This window comes from Microcaecilia unicolor, chromosome 10, assembly GCF_901765095.1.
Source record: "Microcaecilia unicolor chromosome 10, aMicUni1.1, whole genome shotgun sequence".
NCBI classification, from domain to species: Eukaryota; Metazoa; Chordata; class Amphibia; order Gymnophiona; family Siphonopidae; genus Microcaecilia; species Microcaecilia unicolor.
The window spans coordinates 71,749,979-71,777,030 of record NC_044040.1 but is presented as its reverse complement, the minus strand read 5'-3'; the positions used below and the strand labels follow the sequence as shown (position 1 = coordinate 71,777,030).

Below are 27,052 nucleotides of genomic sequence, written 5' to 3'. Positions count from 1 at the left end.
GAAAACAGGTGTGAGGATGTTATAATGCCGTTGTATCGCTCCATGGTGCGACCGCACCTTGAGTATTGTGTTCAATTCTGGTCGCCGCATCTCAAGAAAGATATAGTAGAATTGGAAAAGGTGCAGCGAAGGGCGACAAATGATAGCGGGGATGGGAAGACTTCCCTATGAAGAAAGACTAAGGAGGCTAGGGCTATACAGCTTGGAGAAGAGACGGCTGAGGGGAGACATGATAGAGGTATATAAAATGAGTGGAGTGGAACAGGTGGATGTGAAGCTTCTGTTCACGCTTTCCAAAAATACTAGGACTAGGGGGCATGCGATGAAACTACAGTGTAGTAAATTTAAAACAAATCGGAGAAAATTTTTCTTCACCCAACGTGTAATTAAACTCTGGAATTCGTTGCCGGAGAAAGTGGTGAAGGCAGTTAGCTTAGCAGAGTTTAAAAAGGGGTTGGACGGTTTCCTAAAGGACAAGTCCATAAACCGCTACTAAACGGACTTGGAAAAATCCAAAATTCCAGGAATAACATGTATAGAATGTTTGTACGTTTGGGAAGCTTGCCAGGTGCCCTTGGCCTGGATTGGCCGCTGTCGTGGACAAGATGCTGGGCTCGATGGACCCTTGGTCTTTTCCCAGTATGGCATTACTTATGTACTTATGTACATGATGGGGGGGAGGGGGAGAGGAGTATAGTGTTTCAGGAGTTACAGCGTATGCAATGGGATATTATCTTTCTCCAGGAGACTCATTTGAGAGCTCAGGATGGTCATTTGCTTCAGAAAAGGTCCTTTACAATTTGTGGGACTCACTCTTGTGAGGGGGGTGCTAAAAAAAGGGGGGGGGGGGGGTTAGCTATTTTTTGTAGAGTTACTTGTCCCCTGGTGGTGGAAGATAGTTATAAAGATGCTGAGGGGAGGTGCCTAGTTCTGTATGGTAAATTAGATGGGGTCCCAGTTACATTGATTAATATTTATGCTCCGAATACTCGACAGGGTGTATTTTACAGGTCTTTCTTTATACCCTTAGTCTTTTGTACGGGGTAATGTGATTATGGGAGGACACTTTAATTTAGCACCAAATGGACTTTGGGACAATTCATGGGGTAGGGGTGAATATAATAAAAGGTATAGAAGGGCTTTTTAAAACATTGTCAAGGGTCTGGATTTATTAGATATGTGGCGACTGTATCATCTCGCTACTAAAAGTTATACACATTACCCCCACTCAGCTGGCACCTACACTAGAATAGATTTGATTTGGTGTCAGAGGAAACTTTGGGATCAGGTGCGTGATGAGGAGATAGAGCCAATGCATATCACCGATCATTCTCCTATGTGGATGGATTTCTGCCTGGAAGGGTCTTCTATCCCCTGGGGATTTTGGAGGCTTAATGAGAATCTTTTGGGGGATCGTCAGGTTTGTGCTGATTTAAAAGAGGTTATACATAATTATCTTCAGGATATTGATAATGGGATGGTGTCAGAAGGCATACTGTGGGATGCTCTTAAGTTGGTGGTCAGGGGACATTTAGTGAAGTTGGGGGGCTCAAAGGAAAAAGGATGGGGCACAGAGACATTTGCAATTAAGGGAAAATTTGCTGCGCTTGGAACAGAGGCACTAGACAGCTCCGACTGATAAAATTTGAAGAGAGTTTAATTTGGTTCCGGTGGAGTTGAGGCGTTGGCAAGTACAGCAGGTTGATGTAATGCATCTGTGTTTACACCGCAGACATTTTGAAAGTGATAATAAGTCTGGAACTCAATTGGCTAGACTATTGCAGTACTGTAGAGTGTCATCCTTGATACAAAAGATTAGAAATCCGGGTGGGCAATTTAATTATTCAGATACTGCTATCCAGGAGCAGTTTTATGCTTTTTATAAGATTCTATATACTGAGGCGGGATCTTGCACAGAGGAGGAGGCTTTCAATACTTATATGCAAGATCTTGAACTCCCAAAGGTTTCTGAGGAAGAGCGGGAGAGTTTCAGTGCTCCTCTTCATTGGAAGAAGTGGTGCAAGCGGTTAAAGATCCGAAGATGGGAAAAACTCCTGTTGGATAGTCTCGGTGCTAAATTTTATAAGACATTTAAGGAGGAGGTAGGAGGCCTTCTAACATGGGTGGGTGATAGTCTAGTAAAGGGGGAGGCTCTACCGCCCAGTATGCTTGAGGCGGGTATAACAGTTCTTTGAAGCCGGGGAAAGATCCAACTTGTTGTGGATCTTATCAGCCAATATCTCTGCTAAATATAGATTTTAAGCTTTTTGTGAAGGTGTTAGCAGTCTGACTGCAGAGTACTGCTGCAGTTGATACACCAGGATTCAGGCTGACTTTGTCCCTTGGAGGCAGGTTGGGGATAATATTCGCTGAACACATAAAAGTAATATGTGAGGTTCAGCAGACCAGGTCGAAATTGGTACTTTAATCTTTAGATGCATGGAAGGCATTTGATGGGGTCCACTGTGCCGCCTTGTGGTGGATTTTGGAGAGGATGGGTTCTGGGGGATACTTTTTATACATGGATACAGAGTTTTTATTTTAAGCCTAGTGCTCGGGTAAGGGTGAACGGGGGTTACTCAGAACTGTTTAATATCTTGCAAGGAACCAGGCAGGAATGTCCGCTTTCTCCTTTATTATTCACGTTCTCTATTGAACCCTTGGCACAGTGGATTTGAGACAATCTAGACATACAGGGTTTCCAGTTGGGAAAGGGAAATGGGACTTGATATACCGCCTTTCTGTAGTATTTTGCAACTACATTCAAAGCGGTTTACATATATACAGGTACTTATTTTGTACCTGGGGCAATGGAGGGTTAAGTGACTAGCCCCCACAGTTGGGGGTGTGAGGCTTCCACATAAATTGGCGTTATTTGCTGCTGATATTTTACTTTGTTGGTAACCATATGGCTCCAGAAAAAGGAGGACACATGGATCCAGTCCGGGTTTTGCTTCCATTGAAATCAATGGATGTAAAACCAAGGCAGGCTCAATCTGTTGTCCTTTTTCTGGAGCCATATGGTAACCCTAAACCCACATCTATCATTACCATTGATATTGCAGGAATTAGGGGACTGTGGAAATAGGGCAGGTTTTAATGTTAACTTAAACAAAATAGAGATTTTGGGGGTTACATTGAAGGATAGAGAAGCAGCTTTTTTGCAAGGGAATTTTCCTTTTAAGTGGGCTAAATCACATATATGATAGGCACCTAGTGATCTTTCACAGCTGTATCCTCTTAATTATGACCCTCTTTTTCGAACAGCATAGACCTGGTGTAACTGCAGCACCCAGATGTTGCAAGGGTGCATGTAACTTATTGTATTAAGTGGCAGTCCCACCTTTGTAAATGCTCCCCCCCCCCCCCCCCCCCGCATGTTCTATGCCACTTCTGCGTACCGTTACAGAATAGTAGTTTGGCTGCCACTTAAGTGTGTAAGTGTATACTTATCCCCAAGGAGACAGTATTCTGCACACTTGTACACTCAAGTGGCATGTAAATATGGGTCACCCTGTTACTGAATTGCTGTTTTATTGCCTGTTTCCAGGTTTTCTTGACTGTATACCACCTTGGGTTAATTTCTTTAAAAAAAAAAAAAAAAAAAAAAGACCAGTAAATAAATCCAAATAATAATAATGGAAGTTCAGTATTCAGGCATCCAGTAGTCTCTGGTTCATTGAAATAATGGTGGTATACTAAACCTCCATTCAGGAAGCCACCAATTGTGGGACCTGGACATACTTTTAGCAGAACTCAAGAAACCATCCTTTAAAATCATGGACTCGGTAGAGATCAAGTAAAAAGTCATTTTCTTGATTGCGTTAACTTGAACAAGCTACAGAATGTAACTACCTTTGAGCTACTACTGAAAAGTTGTGAGCTAAATCCAAATTTCATTCTTTCCATTCCTACCAGTCTTTCTCAGTGGGTTAATACTCCATAGTCACCCTAAGATTTGCCTACGGTGATATCAGCATTCCACATCATTGAGTAGTACTTCCATTTTTCTTCCCAAGGACACATTGTGACAGGCCCAGCGAGTAGCTTTTTCCGTATCCCGACTCTGACCCCAGACCAACTGTCCACTCTGAATTCGCCTATACAGGGTACAGAAATTCAAACTACTCTTAGGAAACTTAAGCTAGCGAAGGCACCTGGTCCATATGGACTGGGTCCTGAGTACTACAGGCTTCTGGGGTCTCATGTAGTGGGTCGCCTTTCATACTTGTTTGGCCACTTTAAGACCATTATTTATGACCACCTCAGGTCCTGTTCTTTGTGCACAGAAATACTTCATCCCCTATACTGTACTGCTCCCTTGGGATTTTGCAAAATTCTATACTATTCTTCATGCTTCGCTAGACCCATCCTCATCCTCTCCATTTAGGGAGTCTGCCTGTTGCAGATTTTCGTCTCATCCACAGAGAAGAAAAGAGATGTAGCGTAACCCTAGTAGCGCTTTAGAAATGTTAAGTAGTAGTAGTAGTAGATGTAGCCTAAAGATTAGAGCAACAGGTTATGAACCAAAGAGACCAGGGTTCAAATCCTGTTAAATTACTTGTGGCCTTGGGCAAGTCATTTAACCATTGCCTCAGGTATAATCTTAGATTGTAAGCCCTCTGGGGATAGAGGAGTACCTACTGTTCTTGAATATAACTCACCTTGAACTACCACAGGAAGAGTGTGAGCTAAAAATAAAATGTTGATTACCCTTTCACTGTATCACTTACAAAAATATTTTTTATGATTATTTATTAAACATGCTGTACCACCTTTTGAGTGGGTACACCAAAATATGTTTACAATATAATACAATGAAAGCAGAAAACAAAGAGAATTCCATAGAAAACAGGACAGATTAAAAGAATAGGGTCGGAGAGAAGTATAGATTCTGAATAAGCCCACCTAAAAAGAATGGGATCAAGAACCAATTCTAGTGGCACACCGTTGGTAAGTTCCATATCCTCAGAGTGGACTCATAGTAAACATAGTAGATGACGGCAGAAAAAGACCTGCACGGTCCATCCAGTCTGCCCAAGAAGATAAATTCATATGTGCTACGTTTTTATTTGTACTGTCCTCTTCAGGGCACAGACCGTATAAGTCTGGCCAGCCCTATCCCCGCCTCCCACCACCAGCTCTGGCACAGACTGTATAAGTCTGCCCAGCACTATCCTCGCCTCCCAACTACCAGTCCCGCCTCCCACCACCGGCTCTGGCACAGACCGTATAAGTCTGCCACCAGCCCCGGCACAGACCGTATAAGTCTGCCCAGCACTAGCCCCGCCTCCCAACCACCAGCTCTGCCACCCATTCTAGGCTAAGCTCCTGAGGATCCCTTCCTTCTGCACAGGATTCCTTTATGTTTATCCCACGCATGTTTGAATTCCGTTACCGTTTTCATCTCCACCACCTCCCGCGGGAGGGCATTCCAAGCATCCACCTCCCTCTCCGTGAAAAAATACTTCCTGACATTCTTCTTGAGTCTGCCCCCCTTCAATGTCATTTCATGCCCTCTCGTTCTACCGCCTTCCCATCTCCGGAAAAGGTTCATTTTTGCAGATTAATACCTTTCAAATATTTGAACGTCTGTATCATATCACCCCTGTTCCTCCTTTCCTCCAGGGTATACATGTTCAGGTCCGCAAGTCTCTCCTCATACGTCTTGTAACGCAAATCCCATACCATCCTCATAGCTTTTCTTTGCACCGCTTCAATTCTTTTTACATCCTTAGCAAGATACGGCCTCCAAAACTGAACACAATACTCCAGGTGGGGCCTCACCAATGACTTGTACAGGGGCATCAACACCTCTTTTCTTCTGCTTGTCACACCTCTCTCTATACAGCCTAGTAACCTTCTAGCTACGGCCACTGCCTTGTCACAAACTCCATTTATCACTACACTCTTCTGCCTTCTACTTAAGTTTCTAAAGCAGTAAGTCACTTTAGAACCTGTAACAGGTTTCAGTTTGTAAGTTGTCAATATGGAGCCACGATTTTTTCTTTAAAAGCTGCTGGGTTTTATTTAATTTGAAAGCAGAAGGAAGTCCCTGCAAGCCTCTAAGCAGTAGTAGTGAGAAACAAATGTATGTGAGTCAGAGCAAACCCAAAAATGAAAGCACACATAGACACCTGTTTTCTGTGCTTAAATTTAAGCTTTTCAGGTGAAAAAAAAACATTTTGAAAAGCTTATATTTAAAGGTGCAGAAGAACGGTGACCATGAGGCATATTTTCAGTGGCGTTCCTGGGGGGCGGGGGCGGTGGGTGCGGTCCGCCCTGGGTGCACGCCGCTGGGGGGGGGGGGCCGTGTGCCTGTCTGCTCTGCTCGTTCCGTGCTCCCTCTGCCCTGGAACAGGTTACTTCCTGTTCCGGGGCAGAGGGAGCATGGAACGAGCGAAGCAGACAGGCGCGCGGCACCCCCCCTCAGCAGGTAAAAACGCACCTGGGGCGGGGTGTGTCCTTTCACCGGGGGGGGGGGGTGTCCTTTCACGGGGAGGAAGTGGCCTTTCGCCGGGGGGGGGGGCACATCAGTGATCCGCCCCGGGTGTCAGCCACCCTAGGAACACCACTGCATATTTTCAAAGCACTTAGCCTTCCAAAGTTCCATAGAAACCTATGGAACTTTGGACGGCTAAGTGCTTTGAAAATATGCCTCATATATGTGTGCTTAAAATTCTTGTGCACATGTACCAGGCATGTTCCTCCCCCTTGCTTTCTGTCAAACAGTGTGGATATCTTTGCATCTTTTTACAGTTGAGCATTGGGGAATTATTTTTTTTTACGCTGCTCTCACAGTATTGATCGGGCGCTGTTCCAGATAGCACTGAGTTCTGAGCATCGGACCAAGAATTTTTAAGTGCGTGTTTCTGGCAGTGCTATGCAATGGCACATTAAGTGCTTGATTTAAATAAGATTTTTTCCCAATAGACACAGACAGGGAAGACTTCCTAAGTAAGAGGCTCTTTTACTAAACCACGGTGAAATCTGGACTTAACACAATGGACTTTCCTGTGTACAAAGCCCAACTTTAACATGGCACTTATGGGGGAATTTTTGAAAATATTTTAATGCAGGTTGTACACTAATGTCATCAGTAACACAGGAGCATTTACCGTTGCCTATTTATGAAGTGCTAGGTGCTCCCTTGTTAATTCTGCATTATCCAATTAGTTTGCACTAATCATATGCTAGCTGGATAATGCAGCAACATCCAATTTCCAAGGTCAAGCAGGACAACAGTTCACATATATGAATGACATCATCTGACAGAGCCCAGCGTGAGAAAATCCCTAGCTTCTTTTCTTGAAGCTTTTTGGAGACTCACTGCATGTGCATGCCTTCCTGCCTGCCATGACCGTACAGGACTAGCCATTCTCGTCTTTACCACAGAGCTAAGAAGTTTTCTTTGCCTCTCCAGTCATGACTAGCACCTGTGACGATTTCTTTTGTGACGTTGGCCTCTCACTCTCTTTTTTTAAGTGCTGTGCGAAACCATTTTTTCTCTTTTTCTGCCCTTTTTAATTTTCCTTATTTTTTTCGGCACTTATTTTCCTTTATTTTTCTGTGGCTTCTTGGTCTACTTATTTTTCTCCGAGGACAAGCAGGCTGCTTGTTCTCACTGATGGGTGACGTCCACGGCAGCCCCTCCAATCGGAAACTTCACTAGCAAAGTCCTTTGCTAGCCCTCGCGCGCCCGCGCGCACCGCGCATGCGCGGCCGTCTTCCCGCCCGAAACCGGCTCGAGCCGGCCAGTCTTCTTTTGTCCGCACTCGGTACGGTCGTGTTTTCGCCGTGTCGAGCCCCGGAAAGTCGACCTCGCGCGTCCAATTTATTTTGAGCGTGTTTTTTTCCTTCGGGAAAGTTTTCTCTTAGTCGGGAAGTGCTCCGGAAACCCCCCGCCGGGTTTCGTGTAAATCCTCCCCGTACTTCCAGCTTTTTGCCCCGGTAAGTTTTCTTTCGTCGTCGGGGTAGGCCTCTTTTCGGCCTCGGTCGAGATTTTTCTCCCTCTAAATTTTGGTGCTTCAAATTTCGCCATTTCGGCTTTTGATTTCGCCGGCGTGATTTTTCCGCCCATGACATCGAAGCCTTCCAGCGGCTTCAAGAAGTGCACCCAGTGCGCCCGGGTTATCTCGCTCACTGATCGACACTCGTCGTGTCTTCAGTGTCTGGGGGCCGAGCACCGCCCTCAGAACTGCAGTCTGTGTTCCCTGCTTCAAAGGCGGACTCAGGTAGCGAGACTAGCCCAGTGGAACGTGTTGTTCTCGGGCTCTTCGTCGGCATCGGCACCGGGATCTTCGAGTGCATCGACGTCGTCAGCGTCCAGACCATCTTCCTCGGCCGCCCCTGCATCGAGTGCATCGAGGCATCGGGCCTCTGCATCGGCGCCGAGACATCGGATAGCTGCATCGACGTCGGTGGTACCAGGACCTCGTCTGCTGATGTCGTCGGACGGTGGTGCATCGGGTGGAGTGCAGGTGAGGGCTGTCCATTCCCCTGCTGGTGGCGGTGAGCCCTCGGGTGGGTCTCCGCCTACCCTGAGGGCTCCTGCGGTACAGCCCCCCCGAGATCGACCTTCTTCAGTCTCGGCCCCGAGGAAGCGACGGATGGATTCGACGTCCTCCTCGTCGGTGCCGGGGAGCTCCGGTGACATGCTTCGGAAGAAATCGAAGAAGCATCGACACCGGTCTCCTCCCCGTGTCGGCACCGAGAGCTCTGGGTCGCCGAGGGATTCGGCACCCAGCAGGCATCGGCACCGAGAGGACCGCTCACCCTCTGTTCAGGAGGTGTCGATGCGCTCCGCTCTGGACAGCCCGGAACAGCCTCCACGCCCGGAACAGGTACTGATGTCGACGCCTGCATCGACCTCTCAGCCTTTCTCTGCAGCCACTCTAAACGAGAGCCTCCGGGCCGTTCTCCCAGAGATTCTGGGAGAGCTGTTGCGCCCTACCCCTCCGGTACCGGCGGTGCTTGCGCCTCCGCTACCGTCGAGCGTGGCGCCGGCTGGCCCATCGCCCAGGTTGAGGTCCCCGACGTCGGTACCGCGTGCGGTGCCGACCGCGGCCACCTCCCAGGAAGGCTCCCCGACCACGTCGGCGGAGGGAGCTTCGCCGATGCGGGCAAGGGAGTCTACCTCTCGACGCCCCCATCGTGGACGGGGTTCCACGGAGTCGAGCAGGGCGAGGTTGCAGACACAGGTCCGGGAACTTGTGTCTGACACCGAGGGTGAGGCCTCGTGGGAGGAAGAGGAAGATCCCAGATATTTCTCTGACGAGGAGTCTGAGGGTCTTCCGTCTGATCCCACTCCCTCTCCTGAGAGACAGCTTTCTCCTCCCGAGAGTCTGTCTTTCGCTTCCTTTGTCCGGGAGATGTCTACGGCCATCCCCTTCCCGGTGGTTGTGGAGGACGAGCCCAGGGCTGAAATGTTTGAGCTCCTGGACTATCCTTCTCCACCTAAGGAAGCGTCCACTGTTCCCTTGCACCATGTCCTGAAGAAGACATTGCTTGCGAACTGGACCAAGCCATTAACTAATCCCCACATTCCCAAGAAGATCGAGTCCCAGTACCGGATCCATGGGGACCCAGAGCTGATGCGCACTCAGTTGCCTCATGACTCTGGAGTTGTGGATTTGGCCCTAAAGAAGGCTAAGAGTTCTAGGGAACATGCTTCGGCGCCCCCGGGCAAGGACGCTAGAACCTTAGACTCCTTTGGGAGGAAGGCCTACCATTCCTCTATGCTCGTGTCCAAGATCCAGTCCTACCAGCTCTACACGAGCATACACATGCGGAACAATGTGCGGCAGTTGGCGGGCTTGGTTGATGCTCTTCCCCCTGAGCAAGCCAAGCCTTTTCAGGAGGTGGTCAGGCAGCTGAAGGCGTGCAGAAAATTCCTGGCCAGAGGAGTTTATGACACTTTTGATGTTGCGTCCAGGGCCGCTGCTCAAGGTGTGGTGATGCGCAGGCTCTCATGGCTGCGTGCCGCCGACCTGGAGAATAGACTCCAGCAGCGGATTGCGGACTCGCCTTGCCGTGCGGATAACATTTTTGGCGAAAAAGTCGAACAGGTGGTAGAGTCTCTCCACCAGCGGGACACCGCATTCGACAAGTTCGCCCGCCGGCAGCCTTCAGCTTCTACCTCTACAGGTAGACGATTTTTCGGGGGAAGGAAGACTGTTCCCTATACTTCTGGCAAGCGTAGGTACAATCCTCCTTCCCGACAGCCTGCGGCCCAGGCTAAGCCCCAGCGCGCTCGCTCTCGTCAGCAGCGTGCGACTCAGCAAGGCCCCGCGGCTCCCCAGCAAAAGCAAGGGGCGAGCTTTTGACTGGCTCCAGCAGAGCATAGCCGACATCCAAGTGTCAGTGCCGGGCGACCTGCCTGTCGGAGGGAGGTTGAAAGCTTTTCACCAAAGGTGGCCTCTCATAACCTCCGATCAGTGGGTTCTCCAAATAGTCCGGCAAGGATACACCCTCAATTTGGCCTCAAAACCTCCAAATTGTCCTCCGGGAGCTCAGTCCTACAGCTTCCAGCACAAGCAGGTACTTGCAGAGGAACTCTCCGCCCTTCTCAGCGCCAATGCGGTCGAGCCCGTGCCATCCGGGCAAGAAGGGCTGGGATTCTATTCCAGGTACTTCCTTGTGGAAAAGAAAACAGGGGGGATGCGTCCCATCCTAGACCTAAGGGCCCTGAACAAATATCTCGTAAAAGAAAAGTTCAGGATGCTTTCCCTGGGCACCCTTCTCCCCATGATTCAGCAAAACGATTGGCTAAGCTCTCTGGACTTGAAGGATGCCTATACACACATCCCGATACTGCCAGCTCACAGACAGTATCTGCGATTTCAGCTGGGCACACGCCACTTCCAGTACTGTGTGCTACCCTTTGGGCTCGCCTCCGCGCCCAGGGTGTTCACAAAGTGCCTAGCTGTGGTAGCAGCGGCGCTTCGCAGGCTGGGGGTGCACGTGTTCCCATATCTCGACGATTGGCTGGTGAAGAACACATCCGAGGCAGGAGCCCTGCAGTCCATGCAGATGACTATTCGCCTCCTGGAGCTACTGGGGTTTGTGATAAATTACCCAAAGTCCCATCTTCTCCCAGTGCAGAAACTCGAATTCATCGGAGCCCTGCTGGATTCTCGGACGGCTCGCGCCTATCTCCCAGAGGCGAGGGCCAACAACTTGTTGTCCCTCGTCTCGCGGGTGCGAGCGTCCCAGCAGATCACAGCTCGGCAGATGTTGAGATTGTTGGGCCACATGGCCTCCACAGTTCATGTGACTCCCATGGCCCGCCTTCACATGAGATCTGCTCAATGGACCCTAGCCTCCCAGTGGTATCAGGCCGCCGGGGGACTAGAGGACGTGATCCACCTGTCCACGAGTTTTCTCGAATCCCTGTATTGGTGGACGATTTGCTCCAATTTGACTCTGGGACGTCCCTTCCAAATTCCTCAGCCACAAAAAGTGCTGACCACGGATGCGTCTCTCCTGGGATGGGGAGCTCATGTCGATGGGCTTCACACCCAAGGAAGGTGGTCCCTCCAAGAAAGCGATCTACAGATCAATCTTCTGGAGTTGCGAGCGATCTGGAACGCTCTGAAGGCTTTCAGAGATCGGCTGTCCCACCAAATTATCCAAATTCAGACAGACAATCAGGTTGCCATGTACTATGTCAACAAGCAGGGGGGCACCGGATCTCGCCCCCTGTGTCAGGAAGCCGTCAGCATGTGGCTCTGGGCTCGCCGTCAAGGCATGGTGCTCCAAGCCACATATCTGGCAGGCGTAAACAACAGTCTGGCCGACAGGTTGAGCAGGATTATGCAACCTCACGAGTGGTCGCTCAATCCCAGTGTGGTGCGACAGATCTTCCAGGCGTGGGGCACCCCCCTGGTGGATCTCTTCGCATCTCAAGTGAACCACAAGGTCCCTCAGTTCTGTTCCAGGCTTCAGGCCCACGGCAGACTGGCGTCGGATGCCTTCCTCCTGGATTGGGAGGAGGGACTGCTGTATGCTTATCCTCCCATCCCTCTGGTGGGGAAGACTTTGTTGAAACTCAAGCAAGACCGAGGCACCATGATTCTGATCGCTCCTTTTTGGCCGCGTCAGATCTGGTTCCCTCTTCTTCTGGAGTTATCCTCCGAAGAACCGTGGAGATTGGAGTGTTTTCCGACCCTCATCACGCAGGACGAAGGGGCCCTTCTGCATCCCAACCTCCAGTCTCTGGCTCTCACGGCCTGGATGTTGAGGGCGTAGATTTTGCCTCTTTGGGTCTGCCAGAGGGTGTCTCCCGTATCTTGCTTGCTTCCAGGAAAGACTCCACCAAGAGAAGTTACTTCTTTCATTGGAGGAGGTTTGCCGTCTGGTGTGACAGCAAGGCCCTAGATCCTCGCTCTTGTCCTACACAGACCCTGCTTGAATACCTTCTGCACTTGTCTGAGTCTGGTCTTAAGACCAACTCCGTAAGGGTTCACCTTAGTGCAATCAGTGCATACCATTACCAAGTGGAAGGTAAGCCGATCTCAGGACAGCCTTTAGTTGTTCGCTTCATGAGAGGTTTGCTTTTGTCAAAGCCCCCTGTCAAGCCTCCTACAGTGTCATGGGATCTCAATGTCGTTCTCACCCAGCTGATGAAACCTCCTTTTGAGCCACTGAATTCCTGCCATCCGAAGTACTTGACCTGGAAGGTCATTTTCTTGGTGGCAGTTACTTCGGCTCGTAGAGTCAGTGAGCTTCAGGCCCTGGTAGCCCAGGCCCCTTACACCAAATTTCATCACAACAGAGTAGTCCTCCGCACTCACCCTAAGTTTCTGCCAAAGGTCGTGTCGGAGTTCCATCTGAACCAGTCAGTTGTCTTGCCAACATTCTTTCCCCGTCCTCATTCCTGCCCTGCTGAACGTCAGCTGCACACATTGGACTGCAAGAGAGCATTGGCCTTCTACCTGGAGCGGACACAGCCCACCAGACAGTCCGCCCAATTGTTTGTTTCTTTTGACCCCAATAGGAGGGGAGTGGCTGTAGGGAAACGCACCATATCCAATTGGCTAGCAGATTGCATTACCTTCACTTACGCCCAGGCGGGGCTGGCTCTTGAGGGTCATGTCACGGCTCATAATGTTAGAGCCATGGCTGCGTCGGTAGCCCACTTGAAGTCAGCCTCCATTGAAGAAATTTGCAAAGCTGCGACGTGGTCATCTGTCCACACATTCACATCTCATTACTGCCTGCAGCAGGATACCCGACGCGACAGTCGGTTCGGGCAGTCAGTTCTTCAGAACCTGTTTGGGCTCTAGGATCCAACTCCACCCCCCGAGGGCCCTGTTTGTTCTGTTCCAGGCTGCACTCTCGGTTAGTTGGTAAATTTTTTAGGTCAATCTCAGTTATGTCCTCGCCGTTGCGAGGCCCAATTGACCATGGTTGTTGTTTTGAGTGAGCCTGGGGGCTAGGGATACCCCATCAGTGAGAACAAGCAGCCTGCTTGTCCTCGGAGAAAGCGAATGCTACATACCTGTAGAAGGTATTCTCCGAGGACAGCAGGCTGATTGTTCTCACAAACCCGCCCGCCTCCCCTTTGGAGTTGTGTCTTCCCTTGAAGTGTATTGTCTTGCTACATACTGGACTGGCCGGCTCGAGCCGGTTTCGGGCGGGAAGACGGCCGCGCATGCGCGGTGCGCGCGGGCGCGCGAGGGCTAGCAAAGGACTTTGCTAGTGAAGTTTCCGATTGGAGGGGCTGCCGTGGACGTCACCCATCAGTGAGAACAATCAGCCTGCTGTCCTCGGAGAATACCTTCTACAGGTATGTAGCATTCGCTTTATTTTTTTTATTTTTGTTACATTTGTACCCTGCGCTTTCTCACTCATGGCAGGCTCAGTGCGGCTTACATGGGGCAATGGAGGGTTAAGTGACTTGCCCAGAGTCACAAGGAGCTGCCTGTGCCTGAAGTGGGAATTGAACTCAGTTCCTCAGTTCCCCAGGACCAACGTCCACCACCCTAACCACTAGGCCACTCCTCCACTACTTAGACCTGAGCACTCTGATCAGGATACTAGTTTTTTGTTCTTTTCATCATTGAGCCATTTGATTTTGCTTTGGCTATCTTCCCCATGTCCTGGAAATCTCCCAATGCTTTTAAGTGGTGCACCCGGTGTGGCAAGACCATATTGAGGATTAATCCTCATAATTGGTGCTTGCCAAGCCTGGGCCCTATTCTTGAAGCTCTTTCTTGTCATCTCTGTCACCAGGTTTCCAAGAAGACCCTTAAGAACAGAGAGCAATGCAAAAAGTATTTTTGGCGCAGAGAAGTCTGGTCCATCAGCTTCTGCATTGGAAGCATGGGTCCGTATGGTCATGGGAGCTGCATCGAAGAGGTCTCCACCTGCCTCAGTATTGAACGTCATCATCGCCCACAAGAGCCGAGCTTCCTCAAATCTGGCACGGAGGACTCATCAAGATTCAACATCATCCTCGTCTGCACCAAGGGACCCCAATAAGGTGTGTTAGGCGGAGTCCAAGAATCACCGACATTGGACCCTCTCAAAGCACGGCACCCACATTGGACTCTCTCAAAGCACGGCTCCAGGAGCCCCAGGCAAGAAGCATAAGAGAGGAGGCCGTAGTCTGCAAATAGCAAAGAGAGCAGTCAAAAGAGCAGAATATACATATTGGTGGTCTTATTCAGCAATGGCGATCTCACATAGAATTGCCCGACGTGGACCACGTTTCACCCTAGCCAAAGGACTGCATCAGGTGGAGCTAAAAGTAGCATTGTAATATAAATAATAACATATACAGAACTTCAAATCATAAGAATCAAATCAATAAGAACATTGTTTTAAAGTTATATTTTTTGTATTGTATTGATATTTTTCTTTAGTTTGTAGGATTTATCCTGCTTAAGATTTTATGTCCCTTTGGAATAGTTGTTTGTATATGAATCATTGATCTATTGTGAGTACCTTTTTAAAAAAAACTGATAGCCCTGATAAGAATTACTTTAATTAATAAACATCTTACTACAGTACTTAAAACATGCAAACAGATGGCACCACCAGCATGTGGCAAAGCGCTTTGGAATATGCTGCCTGAGTCATGCTTTTACTGCTTTCCCTGTAAACATCAAAGTGCAATGCTTCCATCAATGACAGTATTCAAAAAATAAATTAATAATAAGAAGCCAAAAAAAAAAAAAAAAAGACTGATTAAATCAGTAATAAAACAAAATATAAGATGAATAATAAACATTCTTTACAAAGAAGCACAAATAAAAGCAATGTTATATGCAGAACAAAAAAACGGCTCAGTTAGAAAATTTTTCTTAAAACTCAATCCAGTTTACATAAAATATTTATCAGGTATGTTGCTATCAAGTATAACATTTTGCGCCAGAATCAGCTGCTTCAAAAATATAAAAGGGCTCAAAAAACAAAGACGCTATGCATTCCAAGCTTAAATGCATATGCACTCCAGTGACACACACATTTGAATGCCAATGACATTCTACAGTTGTTGGAACAGGGGGAAAACCCCAACTCAATACACATCCACTTCTGATCCCTCATCCCTTTATCCAGTCAATCATTCATTTACTCACGGAACTATGTACATTATATGCCTAGGTTTCTAACAATGCCCTTTTTTCCCATTGTCTCCTTCTAATGTTTCTATGTTAATGTCCCATTGTTATACTCCCATTGATATTCGAATGTCTCGCACAACTCTGTTCAATGTAATCCATAACCTAGTCATAACAAATGTATTTCTATTATTCATGTCTTATTGTAAGCCACACTGAGCCTGCAAATAGGTGGGAAAATGTGGGATACAAATGCAATAAATAAATAAAAATAAATAATAGTGAAAACAAAGAAAATAGTTTATTTGAACCTGGTAAGATTATTTAAAAAAAAAAAAAAACCCTGAACAACAAAATCATTCAATGTGACTTAAAAACGTGAATAAAAAACACATATAAAAGCATGGCCATGCATAAATAAGTGTAAATTGCAAAATAAAAGCAAAATCACCATAATATTTAAATCCAAATGATAAAATCCAAGAACATCATAAATATCTCATTAAAAAAACAAATAATAAATCCAGCAAAATAAAAAACAGGGAACATCATAAACACTTGCCTCAACATTGAATATCATCAGCGCCCATAGCAGCCAAGAAGCTTCCTTGAATCCAGCACTGAGGACTCATCAGAATTCAACGTCATCCTCATCTGCACCAAGGGATCCCGATAAGGTGTGTCAGGTAAAGTCCAAGAAGCACTGCACCAAGAGCTCCAGGGTATCGCTGTCACTGACACCCAAGAAGCACCCACATTATGAGGGCCACTTCCCCTCCAGTGAATCATCACTTTTGTGTCAGCCTCCACTGGGCCGGGGCCAGCCCTTCGATTCAACCCCAGTACCTTCTGTGGACTTGACCACACCAACTGAATCCCCACATTTGTTGGTGCCTGTCACCAAGGAGCGGATCTGGGGTGACTTTTAGCCTAGCACAATGCCATGGCATTGACCAGCATCGGACTCGATGTGGGTCTAGCTAATACTTGGTGCACAGCCAAGAATGAGAGCATGAGCCTCCAACACCAATATCTGAAGAGGGGGTCCAGGCCAGCTCTGGCTCAGACAGTGTCATTCCAGATCCTGCACTGTGCCTCAGCACTCTCACCCTGAGCCTACCCATTGGACCAGTAGTTTGAGGCCAGTGAGAACTACTACCCTGAGTCTGAGTCAGACCACTCCTGGACATCAAGGGGAAGGAGAGTCTTGAAACTTCATCAGATCCTTCCGCACCACATTAGAGGAGGAAATCTCCTCCTTAGTAGTTCTCCTTTACTAATTTTAAAAGGAAGATGGCGGAAGTCGGCCCATTTAAGTTGAAGGTTGAGGATGAGCCCAGAGCAGAAATGCTGAACATCATTGACTTTGAGGCCCCTCATAAGGAAACTGTGACAGTTCCCATTCACATCCTCAGTACTGTGCAGATGAGATTGTGAGAGACCCCCCCTCTCTCTATGCAGTTCAGACACAAGAAGGCTGACTCAATGTATATAGTCTGCAAGGCTCCCATATTCAAGAAACTCCAGCTGCCACACCACTCTTTGGTGGTCAAATGTACACTTAAGAGTGCACTCCTCGGTACCCTGTGGAGGAATTCTTGAACCTTGGATTATTTGGGGAGGAAGGTTTATCAGAATGCTATGCTGGCCTCATATATTCTTTCATTCAAACAGACAACCAGGTTGCACTGTACTATATCAACAAGCAGGGAGTCACAGGCTCATACCTCCTGTGCCATAAAGTATTAGTCTCTCCTGGAACAGTATGGTTATCAGTGCCACTTACCTGGCTGAGAAATGCAGCAGTCTGGCAGACAGACTGAGCAGGGTAATGGAAACTCATGTAGTCCCTCAGCATACACATAGCCTGAGAGATTATCTGAGAATGGGGCACTCCTTCAGTTGATCTCTTTGCCACTCATCTCAACAACAAGTTTCTTCAGTACTGCTCCAGACTTGGGGGTCACATGACAATCTAGCCTCAGATGCCTTTCTCCTTCACTGGGGAACAGGTCTTCTGTATGCATATCCTCATGGCTCCCTATTAGCCAGTGCAGATATGGTTCCCTCTACCTCTGGAGCTAGCCTCCGAAGGTACATGGAGATTGGACTGTTTTCTGACCCTCATCACTCGGAACGAGGGATCACTTTTCAATCCCAAACTCTGGTCCTCACAGCTTAGATGTTGAAATGGTAAGTAGTTGATTTTCTCCACCTGCACAAGGATGTCTCCCATGTCCTGTTTGCATCCAGGAAAGATTCCACTAAGTGGTCTTACAGCTTCAAGTGGAGGAGGTTTGCTGTCTGGTGTGAGGGCAAGGCCTTAGACCCTTTTTCCTGTCTTACACAAAAGCTGCTTGAGTACCTTCTTAACTTGTCAGAGTCTGGTCTCAAGACCAACTCTTGTCAGGGTTCACCTCAGTGCAGTTGGCACTTTTCTCCGTGTGGATGGCAAACTCATCTCTGTACAGCCTCTAGTTTGATTCATGAGAGGTTTACTGCTATTCAAGCCCTCGATCAAACTTCCAACATTGTCACGGGTTCTCAGTGTCATTCTCACTCAGCTGATGAAAGCTCCATTTGAGCCGGTTGATTCTTGCTGTCTGAAGTTTTTGACCTGGAGGGTTTTGTTCTTGGTCACAGTCACTTCAGTCCGCAGGGTCAGTGAGCTTCAGGCCCTAGATTAATTTTTCATCAGCTTCTGAGTGATGTTCCTTACACAATAAGATGATGATATATTTTCCAAATCCTAGGAGAAAGAAATCTAAGAAGCTTTTTTCTTTTTCTTATACTTTTCAAGCAGCTAAAGCTTGGAAGGAATTACCAGCCAGTTTAAAATCTTCATCTAACTATAAGATCTTCAGAAAGGCCCTAAAACATTCTTGTTCCATAAATATGTGTTCCATCTATGAATCATTGGATGTAACTGATTTTTATTATTACGTGTATTTTCCTGGGAGGATCAGCTAGTTTTTCTTAACATAATCTACTCACAACTTTGATTGTATTAGCGTACTATAAGAAATTTTATGTTATGTTAATCAGTCGATTGTTCAGCCAACACTATTCCACATACCTCATGCACATTTTGGCGAAAGTGCACTGCACATCTTGGACAGCAAGAGAGCCTTGACCTTCTATCTGGAATGGAATAAAGCCCATAGACAACAGGCTGGGGGCAGCTATCAGCAAGTGTACTCTATCCAGTTGCCTAGGGTCATACAATGGCTCATAATGTCTGAGTCATGGTTGCATCCATAGCCCACTTGAGATAAGAACATAAGAATAGCCATACTGGGTCAGACCAATGATCCATCTAGCCCAGTATCCTGTTTCCAAAAGTGGCCAATCCAGGTCACAAGTACCTGGCAGAATAATAGTAGCAACATTCCATGCTACCAATTGCAGGGTAAGCAGTAGATTTCCTATATTTGTCTTAATAGCAGACTATGAACTTTTCCACCAGAAACTTGTCCAAACCTTTTTTTAAACCCAGATATATTAACTGCTGTAACCACATAGTTCCAGAGCTTAACTATTCCTTGAGTGAAAAAATATTTCCTCCTTCTTGCTTTAAAAGTATTTCCATGTAACTTCATTGAGTGTCCTCTAGTCTTTGTACTTTTAAAGAGTAAAAAATCGATTCACTTCTACTCATTCTACACCTCTCCAGATTTGGTAGACCTCAATCATATCTCCCCTCAGCCGTCTCTTTTCCAAGCTGAAGAGCCCTAACTCTTTAGCCTTTCCTCATATGAGAGGAGTTCAAGCCCCTTTATCATTTTGGTTGCTCTTCTTTGAATTTTTTCTAATTCCACTATATCTTTTTATTAAATACAGCGACCAGAACTGAACGCAGTACTTAAGTTGAGGTCACACCATGGGGCGATACAGAGACGTTATAATATTCTTCAGTCTTATTTATCCCTTTCCTAATAATTCCTAGCATCCTGTTTGCTTTTTTGGCTGTCGCCGCACACTAGGCAGAAGTATCTACAATGACACCTATACCTTTTTCTTGGCTGCTGACCCCCAAGGTGGACCCTAGCATCAGGTAACTATGATTTGGATTATTCTTCCCAATATGCATTACTTTACATTTGTCCACATTAAATTTCATTTTCCATTTGGATGCCCAGTCTTCCAGTTTCCTAAGGTCTTCCTGCAAATTTTCAAAGTTCACTTGTTTTAACAACCTTGAATAGTTTTGTGTCATCTGCAAGTTTAATTACTTCTCATTCCAATTTCCAGATCATTTATAAATATGTTAAATAGCACTGGTCCCAGTATAGATCCCTGCAGCACTCCACTGTTCACCATACTCCATTGAAAGAAATGGCCGTTTAATTGTACCCTCTGTTTTCTGTCCAGTAACCAATTCCTAATCCACAACAGAACATTGCAAAACTGTGACATAGTCTTCTGTCCTCACATTCACATTTCACTACTGTTTGGAATAAAATTCCCAATGCAACTGTCAGTTTTGTCAATCAGTCCTACAGATTCTATTCAAGGTCTAGAATCTAATCCCCCCACCCCCGGCTAATTTTCTATTCCAGGCTGTTCAAGAAAAAAAAAAAGAAAAAAATTAAAACAGAAAAAAAAACAAATAGTTAAAGGCCTTAGCCTTTTTCAGGCCTCATTTGTTTGTTTTTGTGTCCTTTGTTTTCAAGCAGCCTGGTGTGAATTGTTGTCTTACTTGTCCTCAGAGAAAGTGAAGTTACTCAACTGTAACAGGTATTCTCCAAGGACAGCAGGACACACATTCACACATCCCACCCTCCTCCCATAAGAGTTGTATTTTATAAGCTCTCTAATAGACTGGCTAGCCCACACAGTCAGGGCGGGTGTGCATGTACAGTGAGACTCCCAAAAGCTTCTGGAAAAGAAGCTGTAGATTTTCCTGTGCCAGGTTCCATTGGATGTTGTCATTCATATGTGTGAATATGTGTCCTGCTCTTCTCATAAAACACCTGCTACAGGTGAGTCATTTTACTCTCTGCCCATGACATGCCCCCTGCAAAAATATTTCTGAAAAATAGATAGCATGCTGGTTGGCCTGAGAAAGCAGACAGATTTCCATAAAATGCTTTAATGCATTCTGTGGTAGCCTGTTAGCATGCATTAATTGTGCATTAAGGGCTTAACTTCTTTAGTAAAAGGACCTCTAAATTAGGCCCTGAAGAAGCTTCAACAGACCTTGGAAGGTGATGACTCCTCCCTCCCCCTACCCTTTTACATTAATGGGAATAATGTTGGTTGGAGGAGGACTAGGTGATTTTACAGTTCTCTTTGTTCATAGTTTTGGGCTGGCTCTTGGACAAGGCCTGTCATATTTTTTCTCTCTTGATCTACCATGTCCTGCCCAACTTTCTGGTTGAGTATTTGAAGGAATATAGAGGCTGGGCAGAGAGAGAGAGAATTAAACTGGAGCTCTTTTAAACAGAGAGACTCACAAATATGATTCCAAAGTGGGGGTTTTAGGTATTAAATAAAAACACAGTTTAATTTTTCTCATGCTGGCTAGTTTTGAGTTAGTTACTTTACTAAAGGAAGCATTGAAAAGCAGCTAAATTTAATTTGTCCTTTTTTTTTTTTTTTTTTTTTTTTTAACAGGTAGAGCGTGTGCACTCACACATGCTCAAGATGGGGTGGAGAAAAAGCAGGCTTCTGGTGCATCTGGTAATAAAGGAAGTAAGAAAAAGCCTGCAAATACAACTGAGAGAAGGAGATCTGCACGCAATAGCAAAACTAAGGAAACTAGCCAACTTTCAAGCCCACCTAAGTCAAGTAATTCTGGGAGCGATACCCCCAATGGCAATAATTCATCTATAAATATTGAGACTCCTGAAGATTCAAAAAAACAACATCCTAAACAAAGAGGTAAAAGGGCAGCTAAGAAAACACCCCCAGCTAAAAAAAAACTTAGATCATCTTTATATCTTGAGGAATTATCTAGTGATACACAAAGTGGCGATACTGTTATGCCTGAAACAGTTCCAAAATGCCTTCAGGAAGAAGCACAGCAGTCTGATGATGAACTCTCTCCAGCCCATGCTGTGATTGCTGTGTCAACAGCTCCAGAGCAGAGCTTTGATATTGAGATGTCTACAGAGCCCACCTGTGGTTTGATTTTAAATGCCCATTTATCTTTGTCACCAGACACAGAACAGCAGTCTGAGGCAGACCTGTCTTCAGTACCAGCTCTTGAGCAACAGCCAGATCCAGGATTCCCTTTGGCATTGATGAAAAAGCAATATTCAGATGCAGAACACTCTCCAGCACCAATCTTAGAACGTCAAGTTGATACAGAGCTCCTTCCAGCACCAGATCTAGAGCAGCAGATGGATGACGAATTCTATCCAGCACCAGATCTTGAACGGCAGATAGATCTGGCACCATCCCTTGAACGGGAGACAGATGTTGAGCTCTGTCCAGCGCCCACCCTTGAACGGGAGCCTGGCATTGAACTCTCTCCAGCACCAACCCTCGAGCGGCAGCCAGGTACCGAGCTCTCTCCAGCACCACCCCTCGAGCACCAGCTGGGAGGCGAACTTTCTCCAGCGCCGCCCCTTGAACAGCAGCCAGGAACTGAGCTCTCTCCAGCACCAACCCTCGAACGGCAGCCAGATGCCGAACTCTCTCCAGCGCCGCCCCTTGAACAGCAGCCAGGAACTGAGCTCTCTCCAGCACCAACCCTCGAACGGCAGCCAGATGCCGAACTCTCTCCAGCACCACCCCTCGAGCAGGAGCTGGGAGCTGAGATTTCTCCGGCGCCACCCCTCAAGCGGCAGCCAGGATCTGAGCTTTCTCTGGCACCACCCCTCGAGCGGCAGCTGGAAACTGAGCTCCTTCCAGCACCGCCCCTCAAGCAGCAGCCAGAGGCTGAGTGCTCTCTGGCGCTGCTCCTTGACCGGCAACCGGATGCCAAGTTCTCTCCAGCGCCACTCCTTGAGCAGCAGCCAGATGCCCAGCTCTCTCCGGCGCCACCCCTTGAGCAGCAAACAGATGTTCAGCTCTCTCCTGCTCCACCTCTTGAGCGGCAGCCAGATATCAATTGTGAAATTGCTAAAACTACTAAAGAGACTGCTATTGACTTTTCAAGGTGCTGTGACCTTGGAAGACATGAGGAATTTACAGAAAACTGTTTTAAAGAACAGTGTACTGTAGAACACTCAGACATTTGCAGTAGAGAACCTCCTATATTGTCTCGTGAGGAATATGTTCATAAAATTGAATCTGGGAGTGCAAATGAAAATGTTACCGATTTTGAGGTAGTACTTGCACAGAGTTCTACTGTTGCAAAGGACAGAATGCCATTACATTCACCAATCAGTAAACTGTTTGAGCATCTAGAATCTGAAACTTCTGAAAGCATATCAGAAGATGCACCAGAATGTATGGTGCAAGAATCTGAACATCTTACCTCTGAAAAATTAAGTCATTCTGTGGGAGAAGAGTCTTTATTTCTGACTGAGAAGTTGAAAAGTGGGGAACCATGTGAAATAAGTACAGAGCAATCAAAAGAGTCTGAGAACAGTAGTAAAACAGTCTCAGTTCTACATGACTCATCTTGCAGTGACCCAAATGAATCTGAGGTTGACATAAAAATTAGTGTAAAGCAAGAAAAAACAAAAGATCAGATTTCATCTTTAGGCAGTTCTGACAAGAAAGATGAAACTAAACTACAAGATGTGGAGACTTTCTCCATAACAGGGAAAAAAGGTGACAAAAAGGAGACTCGAACTCGAAAATCTAGATTTCACTCTCCATCTACAACTTGGTCTCCAGATAAGGATAATAGAAAAGAACACACGAGATCCCGATCCCGATCAAGACCGCAGGACTTTTCACCAAAACAAAAATCTAGATCTCGAAGCAAAGACAAAGATGATAAAGAAGAACAATGGAGGGATCGCAATAGGGACCGAAGAAACAGGAGGCATTCCAGGTCAAGATCTAGGAGTAGGTCCCAATCTAGATCAAGAACAAGGTGGGGGGATTCTACATTTGACAGGAATGAGCGAGATGATCGTTCTCTGAATTACAGGGGTTGGTGGAAAAATGACAGCTGGAGAAATTCTAGAGGAAACTTTAGAGGAAATGACAGATACACAAGAAATGACCAAGAGAGACAAAATGAAAATTTCAGAAGAGATAGATATGATTTTAACAGAGATGTTACTGAACCTTATTTAGCAGAGAGAGGCAAAAATGACTATCCAGACTGGATAATGGAAAGAATAGAATCTGAAACAGATAACAGCAGAAATGCAGAAAGGTTTAAAGGTTCTCATTGGGAAGGAAAAAGGTACAATTCAGGAGATTCTTGGACTAAAAATATTAGCTCAGGTTCAAATTGGAATCGTGGTCGAGGCGGCAACCGTGGTCACAGCGGCAACCGTGGTCACAGCAACTTCAGAGGTGGCTTTGGTTATAGAAATCAGAGTGAAAATCGGTGGCAAAGCAGACAGCCCCTCTCAGGGAATTTAAACAGTTCAGGAAATGAATCATCAAGGTTCACAGAACATCAAAACTTCAGGCGTAGAAACGAACCTGATTATTTTGACTCGCCCAGTGATCGTTCTGGGTGGACATCTGCATCTAGTTGGGCTGTTAGAAAGACTTTACCTGCTGATGTACAGAATTACTATTCAAAAAGAGGAAGAAACTCTTCAAGTCCTCAAGCTGGATGGTCAAGGCCTGAAGATGAGATATCTGAGCAAGGTATTCCATGCTTTTTTTTTTGTCTATTTCAAATTATGTATCAAAATCCATTGATCCTGACAGATTGCAGGAATCAATATCAAACTTAAAAGGTCTCTCTCCTCAGTGTAGCCTCCTATCCTCCTCTTTTACTGTTATATGGAAGATAAAGAGGTCCAAAAATCATTTGAGTCATTTGTTTCTGCTGATAAAGTTTAAATATGCTCTGCCTTCTACTGGTCAGCCTTTTTAAAAAGCTTAGGGGCTAATATAATAAGCAGTTATGTACCTTCTATTTTCCCGTGCTAACCTTACTCCCAATGTAGTAAGGATTTTAGGGTGAAAAAATCTGCAGTAAAACCATCACACTATAGGGTAGCGTGGTCATCATGCAAACTCGTCAAATCAGGAATTGCTTCTGATGTAAAAAAACAAAACAAAAAACACACTACTATTTGGCATGTTTCTTTTTACTTCACCTTAATACAGGATCTTCAACTCAGGGCTCAAATAAAGATCCTGAGCAGGAGTGACAGGATCATCTGAGGTAACATAGTAACATATAATAACATAGAGGGCCTTTAAGGTGCGATAAGAAGTAGGGTTAGTATGCCCTTATGTGTGTTTTCCCTCTTAAGGCCATTTTTACTGCAACCGTAAAAATGACCTTATCCTATTTCTTGTATTAATGTCCGTGTGCTAAAGTTGACCTTAGTGCACAACCATTAAAAAAATTATTGTGTGTGTGTAATTTCTGTCCCCCATTATGTAGGCGGTAAGGGCTCGTGTACTATTTCTGTGCTGTCAGGGCATGGTAATGTAGCTGCACTAACTGATTAGTACAGGAATGCTCTCTGCCCCCAGACACGGCCCCTCAAAAAAAAATGTTAGCATGCAATTAGTGCTTGCACATTTAATAGTCAATGCAGAACACCTAAGTGTGTCTCGGCGGTATGTCATTTTAAACTGCGTTACGCACGTGTTAGCGCCTAACACATCATAGTAAAAGGGTCCCATCCTATATAATAAAAGACACCTCCAATGTTTTGAAGCCGAGAAAGTGAAGCCTTCAAGCCTTTTCGTGCGCTCTGTAAGGCTCCATCTCCTGAATTGACGTCACTTAGTTCCGGCTACGTCAGCTGCAGCACTGACCAACCGCACGACAGCAGCACGAGGCCCCGCCCCTGCTGCCCTCGTCGCAACGCCACGCCCCCCTCAGGTCGCCGCCGCCACCGCTCAACCCTCCACCCCCCCCCCCCCCCCACCATCCCCTTGAGGTCGCCTCGCCACCATTCCCCCCCCCCCCCCCCCCCCCATGAGTTCACCGCCCAGGCCCAAGAACTTATTAAAACAACAAAAATGCTTTAAAAAAGCAAGCGCGGCACCGCAGGCAGCCACAGCCGCTCCTCTCGCCTCTCACATCACTGCCCCTGGAGCAGACCCCGGAGGAGCGCAGCGACGTGAGAGTCTCTCAGTCTGTCTCACACACTGTCTCTCATACAATATCACATTCACTCTCTGTCACACAGTCACTCTCAAACACTGGATCTCATACACTCTCTCGGTCTCACAGACAGTCTGTCTATTGCACACATACTCTCACACTCTGTCTCACACACACTCTCTCTCACACACTCTCTCTCTCTCACAGACACACTCGCACCCACACTCACTCTCTGTCACGCACATTCACTCTCTCTCACACACTCTCTCGCTCTCACAGACACACTCGCACCCACACTCACTCTCTGTCACGCACATTCACTCTCTCTCACACACTCTCAAACATACACACTCCAAGGAAAACCTTGCTAGCGCCCGTTTCATTTGTGTCAGAAACGGGCCTTTTATACTAATAGTAAATAATGGCAGATTAAGACCTGTATGGTCCATCCAGTCTGCCCAACAAGGCAGCCAGAGTTTAAAGTATGAAGATCATTTAATTTTGCTTTGATTGCATGCTCTTAACTATATACAGATCCTCTGTTTATCCCACATATTTTTATTTATATAAATCTTTATTAAATTGTCAATATCAAAGCAGAAAACAACAAAATCAAAATACTAATACATCCAAATTTCAACAGTACACGATAAACAAATTGTTTCCTGCCACTTAAGATAGCCATTTACAAACACAAACCACAAAATAAAGATAACATAATATACATCTATGTTTTTTAAAGTTTTATTTATGAAGGGTGTGCACAGGATATTTTAGCTGATAGTTTAATTAAACACATGAAAAACTAAAACATTCCCACCCCCTCAGAAGTAAGCAAGTACAACTACATCGTGAACAAGATGCCAGGGTCCCCACACACACACACACACACACACACACATCTACTATAACCCACTATAAATAATCAAAATGCTCCTGGCAATTATGCTACACTTGTCCAAACACCTTTTTTTAAACCCAGATATGGTAACTGCTGTAACCACATCCTCTGGAAGTGAGTTCCAGAGCTTAACTAGTCCTTGAGTGAAAAAATATTTTCTCCTATTCATTTTAAATGTATTACCATGTAACTTCATTGAGTGTCCCCCAGTCTTTGCACTTTTTAAGAGAGTAACAAATTGATTCACTTTTACCTGTTCTACATCACTTAGGATTTTGTAGACTGCATTCATATCTCTCCTCAGCTCCTTAGCTGTTTCTTTTCCAAGATGAAGAGCCCTAACCTCTTTAGCCTTTCCTCATATGAGAGGAGTTCCATCCCCTTTATCATTTTGGTCACTCTTCTTTGAACCTTTTCTAATTCCACTATATCTTT

At 46.1% G+C, this 27,052-nt stretch overlaps 1 protein-coding gene across 1 annotated transcript in view; it reads left to right on the top strand.

Annotated features, from left to right (window-relative positions):
• Positions 1 to 27,052, top strand: part of SCAF11 (SR-related CTD associated factor 11) — a 580,274-nt gene that overhangs the window by 398,655 nt on the left and 154,567 nt on the right. Inside the window, exon 11 of the mRNA XM_030217091.1 lies at positions 21,183 to 24,293. Within this exon, the coding sequence (XP_030072951.1) occupies positions 21,183 to 24,293 (3,111 nt within the window). The remainder of the gene's footprint in view (positions 1 to 21,182; positions 24,294 to 27,052) is intronic.